The sequence below is a fragment of the Protopterus annectens genome, chromosome 9.part0 (genome assembly GCF_019279795.1).
Source record: "Protopterus annectens isolate FY-2018-M chromosome 9.part0, PAN1.0, whole genome shotgun sequence".
NCBI lineage: Eukaryota > Metazoa > Chordata > Ceratodontiformes > Protopteridae > Protopterus > Protopterus annectens.
In genome coordinates, this window is record NC_056743.1 from 1,508,269,687 (window position 1) to 1,508,286,900 (window position 17,214).

Genomic DNA, 17,214 nt, shown 5'->3' on the forward strand with positions numbered 1-17,214 from the left:
CTTCTACTTTAGCAATGAGAGCTTGAACTGCCAGTTTCATATGTTGAAGTATCAGAATTTCCTCCTTTCTCAGCTAAGATCTAAAGTGGATGCTTTGGCAGAGGGCATAGCCTGTAAAGAATTGCAGGATTTAGTGCATGTTTCTGAACAGGTGGGTAAGCACTCTTTGCAATGTGGTTTTGATGCTTTACAGGCTTCTTCTAGGGTGGCTGCCACTAGTTCAGTTATTCGTAGGCACGCCTGGCTTAAGGATCAGAATTTGTCTGAGCATGTTAAGTCTAGAATTCTGGATGCCCCTTTACAGTCTGAAGTTTTGTTTGGTCCTCCTGTGGAGTCAGTCTTAAAGAAAATGGAAGACAAGGCTAAGTCTATGCAGACTGTTAAAGATTTTTTGCAGGTACAACCTCCAAAGTTTAGTAGAAATTGGCCTACTAAGGGGTGGATGTACCCTACTTCTGATTCTCAGTCTAGGGGTAGATCTAGGCTTGGTAGGGGCAGAGCTCAGAGTACCTTCAGGCCGAGACAATGGAGTTCGCCTGCTCAATCTGCTGGTGAGGGCAGGGGCCAGTCCTTTCGTAAACAGGCCCAATGACCTGCATTTTCAGCTGCCAGATTCTTCTTGCCGGGCAGCTCCTTTGGGAGGAAAGTTGGCTCTTTTCAAGCAAAATTGGCATTTAGTCACCCAGGACAAATGGGTATTGGACATTATAAACCGAGGTTACAAGTTCTATTTCCACACCATGCCTCCTTTCAAAGGCATGCCAGACGTCCCTCCTCGGCAAAGGATAGAGGCTCACAGACAAATTTCTTTACTTCTTCAAATAGGAGCTATACAGCCAGTTCCTCTGTCAGAAGTGGGCCTAGGATTTTATTCTCGCCTGTTTCTAGTTCCAAAGAAAGGGAACACGTGGAGACCAATTTTAGATTTATCTATCCTCATCACTTACCTGGACATTCCAAAGTTCAAGATGCTGACTTTACAACAACTTTTACCTCTGTTGGGAAAAGATCACTGGATGGTTACTCTGGATCTCAAAGAGGCTTACCTTCATGTTCCTATCAGGCCCAGTTGCAGGAGGTACCTGCGTTTGGCTGGAAATTTACATTATCAGTTCTCTGCATTCTACTTTGGCTTATCTACTCAGCCCAGAGTGTTCACAAAGGTTCTGGCTCCAGTGATAGCATTTTTCAGACTAAGAGGAATACAGATTTATCCTTATTTGGACGACTGCCTGATTATTGCACAAGAAAAGGACGAACTTCTTCATCATCTACAGTATGTGATGGCAGTGTTAAGATGCCTAGGGTATTCTGTGAACGAAACAAAGTCCAGTCTAATACCCTCTCAGGACATGTGCTTTCTGGGTGTGAGACTGAATACAGCTTCCCAGATGGCCTTTTTGACCCCGGACAAACAAAGAAGCCTTTCTCTTTATTTCCAGCAAATGTCTCTACGGTCCATGCTGACTGCAAAGACAGTCCTTCAAGCCTTGGGGTTCATGGCATCTTGTATTCTGGTGCTACCCAATGCCAAATTGCATATGAGGAAGCTTCAATGGTATCTCAAAAATGTGTGGACACAGCACTGCCAAGATCTAGACACTGTCATTCAGATAATACCTTGCATTCAGAAGGAGTTTTTGTGGTGGGCTCAGGAATGTCACCTAAACAAGGGACTCTCTGTGACCCGGCCAGAGGCGAGTCAGATTCTAACGACAGATACCTCGGACAAGGCTTGGGGAGCACACCTCAATGGAAAATGGGTGCAAAACACGTGGCCTGTCAAACTCCAACATTTGCATATCAACTTGAAGGAAATGTTAGCAGTCCAGTTTGCATTGATGGCTTTCAAAGATTTACTTCACCCAGGGCAGGTGTTGATTCAAACAGACAACACTACTGTCATGTGGTACATCAACAAGCAGGGGAACCCATTCTTACCCTCTTTGCAGGCAAGCGATGATTCTGTGGGAAACTGCTCTCAATCTACACCTCAATCTTCAAGCAAGGTTTCTACCAGGAGCACAGAACTCCTTAGCAGATGTATTGAGCAGACAAATAGTGGATCCTCACGAGTGGAAATTGGATCCTCATGTATTTCAACAGTTGACAGTGTTATGGGGAACTCCAGACATAGATCTGTTCGCTTCTCCACTAAATTACCAGTTGCCAAAGTTTTGCACAAAAATGTTTCATCACACAGCTTGGAAGGTGGACGCTCTATCATTCAGTTGGAACAATCTGCATGTATATGCCTTTCCACCTCTGCCTCTTCTTCCCAAGGTACTTTTGAAGGCCAGACAAGACAAGCCAACCATGATTTTGATAGCACCGGATTGGCCTCGTCAACACTGGTACCCACTACTGAGGAGTTTAGTACGAGAACCTCCATGGCCTCTGCCTTTGATTCCGCACCTTTTGTCACAAGAGGACAGTCACTTCCTCAATGTCAAGATTCAGTCTCCGCATCTAACAGCCTGGCATATTTTGTTTTAGACTCTGGAAGGTCTCAGCTTCCACAACAAGTTTTGAATGTTATTTTGGAGGCCAGGAGGCCTAGTACCAGGAAAGTTTACGCGGATAAATGGAGGAGATTTTTTATTTGGAGCAAAGGAAAGAACCTTGATGTCTCCAAACCTGATTTAAGTGTTGCTCTTCAATATCTTACTGAGCTATTGGACAAGGGTTTGTCTTTCTCCTCAATAAAGGTTCATGCTGCAGCCATTTCTGCTCACTATGATTGTGACCCTCCTTTATTCTCTCATCCTTGGTTTAAGCAATTTCTTAGAGGGGCAAAGAATATAAGACCCCCACGTAGAGCTCCTACTCCTGCTTGGGATCTCAATTTTGTGTTGAAAAAACTTACTCTACAACCTTATGAGCCTGCAGCTACTGCCGAGTTAAAGTATTTGTCATGGAAAACTGCTTTTTTGTTGGCCATTACCTCTGCAAGAAGGGTTTCTGAATTACAGGCCCTCATGGCAGTGGAGCCTTTCCTGATTTTTCATAAGGATAGGGTATCTTTGCGTACTAATCCTTCCTTTATGCCTAAAGTGGTTTCTAGTGTGGCCTTAAATCAAACTATTCATTTGCCTACTTTTTATGCAAACCCCCAAAATAAAGGGGAGAAACTTTTGCATACTTTGGATATTCACAGGCAGTTGCGTTATTATTTGAGCAGAACCAAGGAGTTCAGACAGTCTCAGCAATTGTTTGTTTCTTTTGCTTTGGGTTCACAGGGTAAACCTGTTTCAAAACAAACTATTTCTAAATGGATTGGGTTTTGTATTTCTTTCTGTTATTCCCATCATGGTAAGGAGATTCCTGCTGGAATCAGGCCTCATTCCGCTAGGGCTACTGCTACTTCTACGGCCTTTCTAAGGGGTAGCTACAAAAGACATTTTGGAGGCAGCTTCTTGGAGTTCAGTGCATACCTTTTCTAAACATTACCACCTTCCTCTTTATTCTAAGTCTAGGGCTGGATTTGCCACTGCAATTTTACAGGGCATTTTAGCGGCCCCTAATGCTTTATGATTTTACCATCCTCCCTTTCCCGTTGCTTTGGGATTCTACCCATAAGTAAGGACTGCAGCAATGTGAGATGAAGAACATAGTACAGTTTTGTACCTACCATAAATGTAGATGTTCGAAGATCCACATTGCTGCAGTCCAATTTACCCTCCCTCCTTCCCCACTGTAGTTTGACTTGGTGCTATGCTTTAGGTGATGGTTGTTGTTGGGCATGTTTTTGGGAGGTATTCTGTTTTTGGCTGTGGCCTTTCTGGTTTGGCCTTCTGACATCTGGGGCAAGAAAAGACTGAGGATATGACGTCGATCATGCGCCTTTATACCCTGACGCTCTGATGTCAGATCTAGGCGTCCATGACCGACGTCAGCCTAATACTTTGGTATTTGGGCCAACCGAGGACAGCGGACTACCCATAAGTAAGGACTGCAGCAATGTGGATCTTCGAACATCTACATTTATGGTAGGTACAAAACTGTACTTTATCCATGTTAAGATGCATGTTACAGCCTGTGCTTCTACTTAACTAATTGATGTCTGTTCTTAGGTCATCTTTATTCCCTTCCATGTGAAAAATAATTGTATGTTTTCAGAAAGCGTTAACTTTTAGCCTTAAAGTGGTCTGGTTTTATTGCAACTTGTCTCAATAGAAATTTAAGAATACATTGTACATCTGCCCTCAGCTCCATTTCAGACTAAACATTTATTTCCAAAAAGAAAACTTTTCATTACATTCAGTGTCCTTTTATGTACTTGCTTACACCAAAATCTTATTAGATTAAGCCAATGTCCTTAATCCAAGCATTCCCCTATGCAAAAGTAAGAGAAAACATAATCAACTGTACATATATTGTAATCTGTGCACTTTTACACCCCATCCTGCATCTCAACAGCCTAAGATTAAAGCATATTAATTTAAACATGTTTTTGTCCAGCCTTTCTTTTATTCTTCCGTTGTAATGCCTACACTTCTTAAAACTAAAAAAGAAGAAAAAAGGCACTTGCTTACTTTAGTGTCTTCACCACATGCAACAGTAACTGAAAAAGTATTACTATGCAATAGGCAATTTGTTATGAAATGTTTTATGGAAGTACTGTTAATAATAAAAATTGTTTTACTTAATAGTTACTTTTTTCCCTTCTCCTTAGTATCCTTTCAGACATTAGTGACATGAAGTGGAGTATACGCTTTTCAAGTCCTTCATAAGTTTAAGTGAATAAAAGTACAGCCATTTCCCTTTTTCTTACAAAACCATATTTCACAAATGTCATTGATGCTTTATGATGTCATGTTTATTCACTAATTTCAATGTTACTGGCCTTCCTGTTCATCACCATCTTCTAATCCCAGATTCCAGTTAATGTCCAAGGAACTCCTGATTCTTCTAGTCATCTCCTGGGATTTCCCATCATTGAGGAACAAATGGATGCCCAGTAGGGGGAGGTGAGATGGTCAGCAGGTGGGTGGGGGATATTAAATAAAAAAAAAATCAATTCATTTAGGCAGCGACACTAGATACATCAAGAGGCCAAACAGGGAAGCACAGGCAATGGTTGTTATTGGTGTGTTTGATTAAATAAGTTGAGAGAACATATAAGGAAGCTGTTGGTGCTGTTTGAGCCAATGAGGAGTTAAAAGCTGATTTAGTAATGAGGACATTAAAACTGGCTTGTTTTTCTTTCCTAAGGGTGCTGAAGGGGCCACAGATGACAAAAAGAAGAGTAAACAGGAGAAAGCAAAACGCTGTATCCGCACAGCAGCTGGAACAACATGGGAAGACCCTAGTTTGCTTGAATGGGATTCTGGTGAGTTAATGTTACTTGTTTTGTTTTTTAGTAGATTCCCAGAACATGAATGGGATAATATCCACCTGTCATATACCCTCCTGTAATGGAGTAAGTGCTGTTTGTATTCTGTGTACCCTACTGTATTCGTGCCTGTTACGTGTGAGGTGCTTGTACATATGCCATACCCTTAAAAGATTTGGTAAGTCAGGTAGCTGTCTTTTCTTGTTGTAAGTTCACACACTGTTTCTCTCATTGGCTCCTAGGGTATTGTGTAGAGTTTTGTAGTAGCTGGTACTTTTCTGTGCAGATTGTTGTCCCACATATTTCCTTACCTTGATGACTGGTATCTGGTCAACCCCTTTTCAATATGCACACAGTAAAGCTAGGAGTCTTATCAAAGCTCTTTATGTTCTTTATAAAATGGTTAGCAGTAGTTTTCCATTTCTGAGTTTCTGAAGTGGAGTGGAGTTAGATTTGACTCCATTTGAATCTCTTTTTTTCAGTAGGACAGTCTTCAGTTCTGATTGTGTTTATCTTAGAACTCTTCCTTGGTGTCAACAGGAAAAATTCTGTAAATTCTATGGAATGTTGCAGCAGCTGTTTTTACATTGCTCTAAATTATATTGCAAGTGAAACCTGTTGTGGTGACAGGTCTCTCAGAATATGACAACACAAATTTGGCTTTCCAGAGACCTGTAGAAATATGCTGTTCTTCGTTTTCAGCATTAAATCTCTCTCTCACTTTCATACTAGCAGTAGGTCCCAAGAGTGGTTGGGTTATCTGTCTTCTGTTTTAAAATGCACAGAGCCTTTGGTATTAGTTTGACACCTCTCCTGGGACATAGCAATAAGAACTTTGTTTACTGAAGGATGTACAAATGGTAGTTATCTTGTCTCTTATCTTTTTTCACATATTAGGTTATTCCTGATTCATCTTAGCCGGCAGATCCCATGAGAGATTAAAAACACATTTTCTCTGTTACCATGTGGTATTTGGTCTTAACTGAGAAAAACTTCTTCACATCAGTACAACAGAACTGATGATATTTGAACTCCATTTCAAAAAAATGTGCTTTGAGGATCAAACAGACATCATAGTCACCCCATCTTTTAATCTGTGCTTAGACATATAAAGCAGATGTCTATTTTACCTGCATGGATATGGTTAGACTCCTAGTTTCTACTGCTCACCTCTGTGACTCCCACTTCTGGAAAATGTTTGCTTCTTCTTCCAGTACTAAAGCTCAGTATTTTGGGATTTCAATATTTTGGTCCTTAATCCCATTTGGCACACACTTGCACTGTGACATGCTTTCAGTGCCTTGGGGAACAGGTATCCTTTGTGTATTTCCAGTGTGTGCACTTAATGGTGAATCAGGTCAACATGGACATAGTTTTAATTGTGCTACTGTAGCTAAGACAGCATTTAGTACTGTAAGGCTGACTCATAAATCACTTCTGATTCATTCAAACCTGACAAACTGTCTACCAGCTTGAAGTCCTTTCTTCATCATACATGGTTAGTAGAACTGTAGTAACCCCCATTATCTTTCATCTTCCTGATGGTATTGTTCAGAAGTATTTTTCCACAAATAATATTCACATAGGAAAATAAAATTGTTTCTGGCAGCAGATCAGAAGTGGTTCTCTTCTGTGCGATGAGAGCTTGTTCAAAGTTTGAAAGCAATTGATTTAATTTGTCTGTTGTGTGTATTGCTATTAGAATGTGTATTGCTGTAGTTTCTAACTTTGATTTGGGTTGGAATAATTTTCACTGGCTAGAGCAGTACCCATCAAACATGCATGTTCTTGTGTTTTTTTTTTTTTGTTTTTTTGTTTTTTTTTAGCTTAAACTACAAATAAGGGGCATTGCTTCCCTCTGGAATTTTATTTGGTGATTAAAAAGCTTGACTGTACCACCCTTTGAGACCACAGCTAAATGTGATTTGAAGTGGTTGTTTTTGAAAATCTTTTTGAGAGCAACTGTCACATCTGTTGAAAGGATGTCATACCTGCAGACTAGTATTTATTTGTATGCATGCCTTTGTTACTTGGAAAGTTCGTCTGGAAACTTAAATGCCCATTTTCAGAAGAGACTCAGGAAGCAAAACTGCAAAACAAGTGTAGAAATATATTTTTTAGCAATTCAAAAGAAAAAAAACTGGCAACAAACATTATATACAAAATATTTTAAAGCAAACATAAATATTATTTAGAAAGCATATCAGATTAAGGAAGTACATGTTTTCAAGATATTGTAAGTAGCCTTAAAAATACTGTATTAATACAGTTGTAAAGTATCCATGGTGGGCAAAGTTAGGATTGCATACTTCAAACTGTGTAATACAGTTGCTTATCAAATTGTGTGATACAGTTGCTTAGTTTATTAGTTGCCAGGTGATATTTTTGGGTTGATTCAATCTGTTGCAGGTTGTTTAAAAGCCTGATGTGGTTTGGAAGCTTGTTTCATGCCTTAGAGATTGGGACAGAGAATAGAAAGTCACTGTAATAATTAGATGTGTTAGCAAAAGTTAGTTTAAAGTTCTGAGGATCTTTGGGTTCTATTTGGTATATGGCATTGGATGAGATTTGACATTGAGGGTGTTTGTGTTTGATGTATCTTGTGTGCTGTGAGTAGCTGGGAGAGGTTGATGTGTTGAGGAAGTTCAGCCCAGTTGAGGGTGTTGAGCACTGTTCAGTGATGAGAGTGGTTTGGGAGGCTGCAGGTGAATGTGTTCATTTTGTTGTAGGTGCTTCCTAGTTTGTATTTGGTGTAAGAGTTGTGATTTATGAATTTTGTTAAAGCGTATAGGAGTGTAGGAAGGAGAATGGAGGTCTCAGCTATTTTTTACTTCGATCACTTAGCAGATGTAAAGAGAGCCTAGCCTAGTTGCAGTGTGTATTTTTTACTGCAATGTCAATGTGCAGATCAAATTTCAACTTAGTGGTAGCGCCCAGTAATTTCGTGTTGGTGGCATTTTCAATTTTTGGGGTATTTGAAGAGAGGAATAGGATTAGTTTTCTTTTGTGGGATTTAAGAGCAATTTAAATTTATTTAGCCAGTTTTGTTGTAGTGGTGAAAGGCTTCCTGTGTGTTGTCTCTAAGGTGGGAAGATTTGGGGCTAAGCAAACTAAAGGTGATTTGTCAGCATGTTGTATTACGGTGGCTAGTTTTGATTCCTTGTGTTTGTCATTAATAAAGATACTGAAAAGTTCTGGCCCAACTATGGAGCCTTGGGTGACTCCTGCAGTGATTGGAAAGAATGTGGAGTGGGAGTTGTTTCATTTTACAGACTGGTTGCGATTATTTAGGTAGCTGGTGAACCAGCTAGATGGAGTTGTAAAGCCTATAAGATCTAGTCTTTAGAGGAGTAGTTGGTCGGAGACCATGTTAACGGCTTTTGAAAAGTCCAGGCAAAAAGTGGAATCGAACAAAATTTTCTGAGTTTTTACTTTGATTAGGATGTTGTGTCTAGGAAATGTGACAGGCAGTTTTGGCACTGTGGTGGAGTTGAAAGCTATGTTGGGTAGGAGAAAAGAATTGGTTATCTTGAAGGTAGGCTAGGAGTTACTGATGTATTTATTTCCATGTACTGTGGAGAGGGGAGGAAAGATTGCTGCAGGGTGATAGTTGGACAACTCAGTGAATGTATCATCTTTATGTAATGGGATTATGAAGGAAGTTTTCAGTAGGGCTGGGATGTATTTTTCTATAATGAGTCTGTTAATTAGGATAGATTCAGGGTAGCAGATTGTGTCAGCGGCTGTACTGAAGTATTTGGATGGCAGGTTACCATGAACTGTTGTTGTACAACTGAAGGGGATTATGACATGTTAGGTTGTTTCCATGAAATTCCCTTTTAAAAGTTTGACTACTTGTATATAGGAAGTGATGTAATTAATTTATCCATTTTAATGAATGTAATTGATGCTTAATTGTTTTTAATATTTAAATAGGACCAGAAAGCCTGTGACTGCTTTTGGTTCCTGTTCCTCTGAAGAAGCTGCTCGATAGTAGTGGCGAAAACGCTCTTTTTATTGTGCTCAATAAACCTGCGTTAAGGTCTACGTGGCTTTTGGATTCTTTGGCACTCCTTTTGTGTTTTACTCATGAACTGTTGTTGTGGGTTTCAGTTTTTTAATGTGTATTTTGATGGTATATGTCTGGATGGTTTTTAGGTTCAGTTAGTGTATGGAGCTATGGTCAGGTGGGGTAGATAGATTGTTGTACGAGTTAAGCAAGAGTGCTGGATATGAAGTGTTTGCTGAATTTGTCTGCAGTGTCCTTACTGGTTTCAGATGGGAAGGATTTGGGGTAGGTTTTCTGTCTGGTTTCAGGAGGGTGTTTAAATTTTACCAAAATCGTTTGGGTTTTTTTCTGTGTATGGTCTGGTTTATGGAGAACTTGTTCTTTTTATCATAACAAACTTGTGCCTTTGTGTGGTTTCTGAGGTTCTGATATTTAGGTAAGACTAGGTCCTAGTTTGGTGGCATTGTTTACAGGTAATCTGAAATAGTTGACTTCATTTGGTCTTCAACTGGCCGCATATCCAGCATCTGATCTGAGCTCCAAGCTCGTCCTCTTACCAGTAATGCCCCCTGTCTCCCTTCAGATCTCGTTTGACACTGAAAAAGCAAACATTGTGGTCTGAGTTCTAGGCTAGTCGTGGGGTTTTGTGAATGATTTTTGAGATTTTGCTGTCTTTCTTGACTTCTTTTCTCACTTTTCTGTCTAATCTATCCTTCCCGTGCAGTCGGTTAAAAAAAAAGTTTCCCTTTTTCCTTTTCTGTTCTTTCTTCTTAGTGTGAGGGAGTGTGTGTCTGGGTCTGTTTAGTGCATGGCTGAAGCCCCTAAATCAGGTTTCAAAAAGTGCACAGAGTGTGGCCATATGCTCTCCCCAGCTGATGGCCACACTCTGTGTGTGGTGTGCCTGGCGGCTCACCTGCAAACCTCCTGTCCTATCTGTGCTGGGTTTAATCCCAGACCACTGAAGGACAGGAGGGATAAACTTATCCTGAAGGGACTACTTCCCTCCTCGGGGACTGTAGCCCCTATGCCCCCCTCGTCAGGAGCAGCAGCTCAACTTCTTCCTCTTCCCCAGCCTCTGGGACTCAAACTCCCGCCAAGAGGACCGGGGAAGGGGAGAAGTCTAGGAAAGACAGGCCAAGGCAGCAGTCCCCTGACCGCTCGGCCCTGGCCGGCCCGCCACCTAAAGTTAGACCTGAAACCAGGCCTGGATCATTCCGGCTCCATTCCCCTAGGTTCTCCCTGGAGTCGGAGGAATCCCAGAGCCAGTCGCCTATCAGGGCTTCCCCTCACCGGCATTCCAGACCAGTGTCTGTGGCCTCGTCCTTCTGCTCCACCTGGAGCCTTAGTTAAGTGAAGATGGACAAGATGATGAGCACGTTTATCCACACCCAAATTCAGATACGAGTCTTGCCTGCCCCCTCTCCCTCATGCAGGGGGGAGCTCGCAGCCTTTTTTCACGCCAATCACTCCTTCTCCGATCTGACCTGTGGTTTCGAAGCCCCTGGATCCGAGGACCCTGGTGGTTGAGGGGTTGGCGCAGGCAGTGCCTTGTACCTCAACACCGGCCATTGCCTTGAGCATGTCTGATCCGACTGGGTCGAATCCGAGGGGTTGCTGTCGGCTCCGAGTGTGTCAGAGTGCAGTATTCCCTTCGGCATCTCGGCTCCTGGAGTCTTGGCTCTGACTCCGCTGTCTGGTCAGAGGGGAACGGCTCCTGCTAGTACTTCTCAGGATATCTGTTCTCCTACAGCCTTTGATATGATGGAGAGGGATCTGTTGGTGCCGTCGAAACCCTTGACCATCTCGTCCTCAGACTCTGTCCCAACTCCCTCTGCTTTGGGTATGGTCCCTACCATCTCATCCTTTCAGGGACAGCCTGTGTCCATTTTGCCTCAGGAAGCTCCCCTGAGGGAGCAGCAGGACCTTTGCGAGTCATACCCAGAGAGTCCCACTAAGGAGGTTCCCCACAAATGGATGTGTAAATGGAGGTACTTCAACCCCCCCATTGGAATTCCTCACCTAAGACACTGATTTGGAGGAAGGGGAAGGTTCCCCCCGATCACCCCTGAGGATGTCTCCTTTGGAGACATCATGGAACTCTTATGCCAAAGGGGGGGTGGTCTGCCCAAAAACCGACCTCAGACGAGTCAGTGTTCCTCGAGGCATTCAGCACAAGCCCATCTACTTCCTGGGTGTCCCCTCCAGCAGATCCTTTAGTGGACCTAATAACATCTCAGGCGTGGAAGAAACCGGACACTGTGGAGCCTATCCCCAGGTGCCCTGATAAAATCCTTAGCCCCCCCCCCCCCTTCAGACAGGACTTGTTGGAATAAGGGGTCCCCGGTGGATACCATGGTTGTGGCAGCCGCCATGAAGAAAGAGCTTGCGCAAAAGAACTCTGTGGTCTATCCTCCTGACTGAGAGTCAAGGGAGATGGACCGTTTCAGGAAGCGGGTGTATGCTTCAATGACCTTTTTCCATTGAGCACTGAATTACATGGCACACGTAATTCAGCTGCATTGAACTTAGTCAAGAAAATCTCTGAGTCGACACCAGAGTCTATGTCGGCAGAGGGCAAGACGACGTTTTCCGCTTGGGTGGCCACTCTTAAGGCAGTAGCTACTACGTCCATGCGTCTTCTCTCCCATGCCATGCAGGGAGCCGCCAGGATGGCTGGTACTGGCATTGCCATCAGGCACCACTCCTGGCTCCGACTTTGTCAATTCTTGGAAACCTTTAAGGCGTTGTTTGCAAATGCCCGATAAGACGGTTCTTCCCTGTTTGGGAAGTCAGTTCGAGAGACTTTGGTCCAGAGTGAGAAGGACAGGAAGACACTGTCTGCTGCTGGGATTCACTTCTCCTCCCCTCAAAGATCCTTTTCTAGGAATCAGCGAGGGACAACAAAGATGTGGTTCTGGAAGTCTCAAGACAGTTTCCCGGGACACTCCATACTCATCTTCCCCCAGAGGCAGAGGGGGTTACGGTTACGATAGACGCTGTCCTAGAGGCAGAGGCGGTCCAAGAAACTTCAGGTCTCGAGAACCGTTCTCGGACAGACCTGCACAGCAGTCCTGAAGGGCTGCCCACTGCTCATCTCTGGAGGCAGTCAGAAGGTCGTCTATCGCTACACCCAGCGGCATGGGAGTCCGTAACAGCTGATCATTGGGTGTTGCAAATTATATCCGGAGGTTATTCCATCCTGTTCATCAAACCACCTCTCCCACTGAATCACCTCTCAGACGTTCCACCTGCGCAAAGGGAGGAAGCAGCTCTGGAGATAGACAAGCTGCTAAGAAAACAAGTCAACCATCCCGTCCCCCTAGGCCAATCCAGATCATTCATTTATTCCAGGTTCTTTTTAGTGCCAAAGAAAACAGGGGACCTAAGACCCATTCTGGATCTATCCACCTTGAATCTGTCAGTAGCCAAGGTGAAATTCTGTATGGTCACTCTTCAGCCCATCCTGCCCTACCCTGCAGGCCAACGATTGGATTTGCTCAATAAACTTCCAGGATGCATTCCATCATATCAAGATGGACAGATGCTGTCGGAGGTTTCTTCACTTCTGGCTGGGAGCCAATAATTATCAGTTCATAGCCCTTCCCTTTGGTCTCACCACAGCCCCCAGGGTTTTCACCAAGGTGATGGCAGTAGTAGCGGCTCACCTGAGATTTCAGGGCATTCAGGTCTTCCCGTACTTGGATGATTGGCTCTTCACTGCCCCTTTCAAGCATCTACTTTGCCAAGCCAGGGATTATTTCCTTTTACTAGCAAAAAGACAGGGCATCACCGTCAATCTCAACAAGTCGTCAGTGGCCCGTGTTCAGATCCTAGACTTCATTGGCGCTCGGTTGGACACTATCCAAATGAAAGTTTTCCTCACCCTAGACAGGATACACAGTTTGAAGTTACATGTTTTGTATGTCCTTCAAGCCCAAATTCCGACAGCAGAAACAGTACTGAGGGCATTGGGGTCTATGACGGCCACGATCAACCTATTACCCTTGGCACTCCTTCACATGCGGATTCTCCAGTGGACTCTTGCATTTCAGTGGTCTCTGTTAGCTCTACTGTTGTCTCATCTGGTTCGAATCTTCCAAGTATGCATGGACTCTCTTCGGTGGTGGATTCATTTCCTGGACCTAGTCAAGGAACATCCCTTTCTCCCATCCTTTCCCAAACCCATGGTGACCATAGATGCCTCCCAGCTGGGGGGGGATTTTTCAGGAAGGACAGTCCAAGGCACGTGGTCCCCATCTGAGACCAGTTTGCATATCAACGTCCTGGAGATGAGGACGTTTCTTCTTGTGTTGCAGGCCCTTCATGCCCATCTACCTCTAGGGATGATTGCGATTCAGACAGGCAACATGTCAGTGGTATGGTACAGCAACAAGCAAGGAGGAACCAGATCTTACCCCCTTTGTCACGAAGTCATGAGAGTATGGGCCATTTTTTGGTGGCAACACACATCGCGGGATGGTCCAACATTCTAGCGGACAGGCTCAGCAGATCTATCAGGATGCCTTACGAGTGGTCTGTGAATCCTTCAGTGGAGGACCAGATCTTTCTAAAGTGGGGTCATCCTTGCTGCGATCTGATGATCTGAAGTAGGATATTCATTTGTCTGCAACCTGTGGGTTATGGATCCGATATCGGATCCGAACCGGCATGGTTATCCAGCTATGGATCCAAGCTCTCAGCTCCTCCCCTCACCCATAATGCCCTGCTCTACCCTCATGACCCCAGATCTTGTTTGCCGCGCTGGTAACTGGATGTGGATACATAGCTCTCAGCTAAGTAGACTATTTTCTTGTGTAAAATCAGAGAATTTTTGGTTTCTTTAAGAATTTTTGTGTGAAAGTTGTAGGTTTCCTGACCGCCGGACTCGGCTCCGACCTCCGCTCCTTCGGGGACTCCTGCGGCTGCAGTTGTTCCTCCTGTGGCACCCCCTCCTGCTCCTGGGACTCAAACTCCCGCTTCAGGAGAGGAGAGGGATGCATCTAAAAAGGACCGGAGGGAGAGGCACCACAAGCGGCGGGCCGAGACCTCTGTTTCGGCCCCGCCAGCCAAGCGGGCTTCTCCCCCGGCTTCCTTGTCGGTTCGGTCTCCTCCTTCTCGGCTCCGGTCCCCTGTGTGCTTCTCACCGGGTCCTGAGGAGGAGGAGACCCGATCTCCGTCGAGGCTATCGAGGAGGCATTCCAGGCCTACCTCGGTAGCCTCGTCGAGATCTACCCATAGCCTTTCGGATGCAGATCTGGACCGGATGATGAGAAGGTTCATCCAGGCCCAGATGCAGATGGGAGTGCTCTTGCCTCCCCCCCCTCCGGGGGGGAGCTCAACACCCTTTTTTAAGCCTATTGCTCCTTCTCCGACCCGCTATCCGGGTTCGGAGCAACTGGAGCCGAGCAGCTTCGGAGCCGGGGGGAGGTCAGAGCTGATAGTACTTGGTACTTCGGATCCGACCCTGCCCTCGAGTGCGTCGGATCCGATCTCTCGGAGCCTGGATCCGAGCTTCGGATCCGGGGGGATCAGTGCTCCTTCGGCGCCGTCTGTGTCGGAGCGCACTGTCCCTTCGGATCCGAGTGCTTCGGCGCCGGCTCCGGTCCACTCTTCGGATCCGAGGGGGAGCCGATTGTCGGATCCTTTGATCGAGGTCGGCTCCCCTTCGGCTTTTGATGTAGTGGAGAGGGCTCTGTTGAGGGTCTCCGGACCCCGGCACTTGCTTCGGCTCCGTCCCGCGCTCCCTCTGCACTGGGCCAGGCTTCCACCATCCGGCCCCTGGGACAGCCCGTTTCTGTGCCCCAAGTTGCTCCCACGGAGCAAATTGCTGTTTGCGAGGACTCCTCTGACAGCCCCCAGAGGAGGCCCTCGCAGCATACGTGCAAAGGAGGCACATTGACTCCCCGAGTCTCTCACTGAAGACACGGACTTGGAGGAAGGGAAGGCTCCCCACGGTCACCCCGAGGATGTCTCCTTGGAGACATCATGGAAATGCTCCGTATTAGGGGGTGGTCTGCCCCAAGTCTTCCTCGGACGAGTCCGTGTTCTTGGAGGCATTCAAGCGGGCCCGTCTACCTCTTGGGTGTCCCCCTGCCGACCCCTGGTGGACCTTATTACCACCAGGGCGTGGAAGGAACCGGACACCGTGGAGCCAATTCCCAAAAGACCTGATAGGATCCTTAGCCCGCCCTCCGACAGGACCCATTGGAGTAAGGGGCCTCCTGTAGATGCCATGTTGATGGCGGCCACAAAGAGGGAACTGGCTCAGGAGAGTCCCTCAGTCCACCCACCGAGCAAGGAGTCTCGGATGATGGACCGCTTGGGGAAGCGGATGTTCAGTTCGGCGACCTTCTCGGTAAGGGCTGAACTATTTGGCACATGTCATTCGGATGCAGCGAGACCTTATTAAGGAGTACGCTGCATCCCCCCCTGAGTCCATTTCGGAGGAGGACAGAGTTCTGCACTCCACCAAAATGGCCACTCTTAGGTCAGTCACAAATACTTCTATCGGCTACTCTCCCATGCTACGGAGCGCCGCTAGAGCTGCGGGACAGGTCTGGTCACTAGACGTCAGGCCTGGCTCCGCCACTGCGATTTTTCTGAGCCCTTCAAGGCGTCGTTATAACGCCTTTGATGGTTCTGCTCTGTTTGGCAAGACCGTTCGAGGCGTTGACCCAGAGCGAGAAGGACGGAAGACGCTGTCTGCCGTCGAATCCGCTTCTCTGCACCCCAGAGGCCCTATTCTAGGAACCAAAAGGGTCAGAAGAAGATGTGGTTCCGAAGTCGCAGCAGTCCCAGCCTGCTCGGACAACCAGTCCTTCCGTGGCAGAGGAGGACAGGGAGGACGCCGCCCTAGAGGCAGAGGGGCTCCTAGAAACTTCGGGTCCAGGAACCTTTCTCTGAACGGCCCGCAGCAACCCTGAGGTTGCCCGACTGCTCTACTCTGGAGGCAGTCGGGGACGTTCGGGCACCTAGCGGCATGGGAGTCCATAACATCGGACCGCTGGGTTCTCCAAATCATATCCAGGGATATCGCATTCCTTTCCTTCACCTTCCAAAGGTGAAGTCCCTCCCAGACGTACCACCCGGTCAAAGGGAGGCCGCTTTGGCAGAAATTGGCCATCTGCTAGAGAAAAGAGCCATCCTGCCCGTTCCCCAGACCAGATCGGATCAGGGTTCTACTCCAGATTCTTTTAGTGCCAAAAAGACGGGGAACTAAGACCAATCCGAGACCTCTCTCTCTTGAATCTGGCAGTCCCCAAAGAAAAATTCCGAATGGTCACTCTACAATCTATTCTCCCCGTTCTGGGAGAAGGCCACTGGATGTGCTCGATAGATCTCAAGGACGCGTTCTACCACATCCTAATGGACAGGCGCTCAGGAGGTTTCTCCGCTTCGGCTGGGAGCCAGTCACTACCAGTTCGGGTCCTTCCCTTTGGTCTCACCACAGCCCCAGGGTGTTTACCAAAGTACTAGCAGTGGTAGCGGCCCACCTGAGGCTTCAGGGGTGCAGGTCTTTCCCTACCTGGACGACTGGCTCCTTACCCCCAACAAGGCATCTACTTCTCTCGTGAGACTCCTTTCTCCATCTTGCTCCATTTCTGGGCATCACAATAAATACAAACAAGTCCAACCTGGCACCCACTCAGCTCTTAGATTTCATAGGGGCCAGACTAGACACAAGGAGTTCTGAGCCTTCCTCACTGCGGACAGAGTTCTAAATCTGCAGCTCCAGGTGCGGGCCATTCTCCATTCATGTTCTTTTCCAGCGGAGTTGGTCCTGAGGGCTCTAAGGTCCATGGCTTCGTCGATAGCACTTCTTCCCCTTGCCAGGCTCAATATGCGCATTCTACAGTGGACGCTCTTAGTA

At 46.0% G+C, this 17,214-nt stretch overlaps 1 protein-coding gene across 1 annotated transcript in view; it reads left to right on the forward strand.

The window, feature by feature from the left end:
- RBM42 (RNA binding motif protein 42) overlaps nucleotides 1-17,214 on the forward strand; it is a 918,806-nt gene that overhangs the window by 806,026 nt on the left and 95,566 nt on the right. Inside the window, exon 7 of the mRNA XM_044084450.1 lies at nucleotides 5,215-5,332. Within this exon, the coding sequence (XP_043940385.1) occupies nucleotides 5,215-5,332 (118 nt within the window). The remainder of the gene's footprint in view (nucleotides 1-5,214; nucleotides 5,333-17,214) is intronic.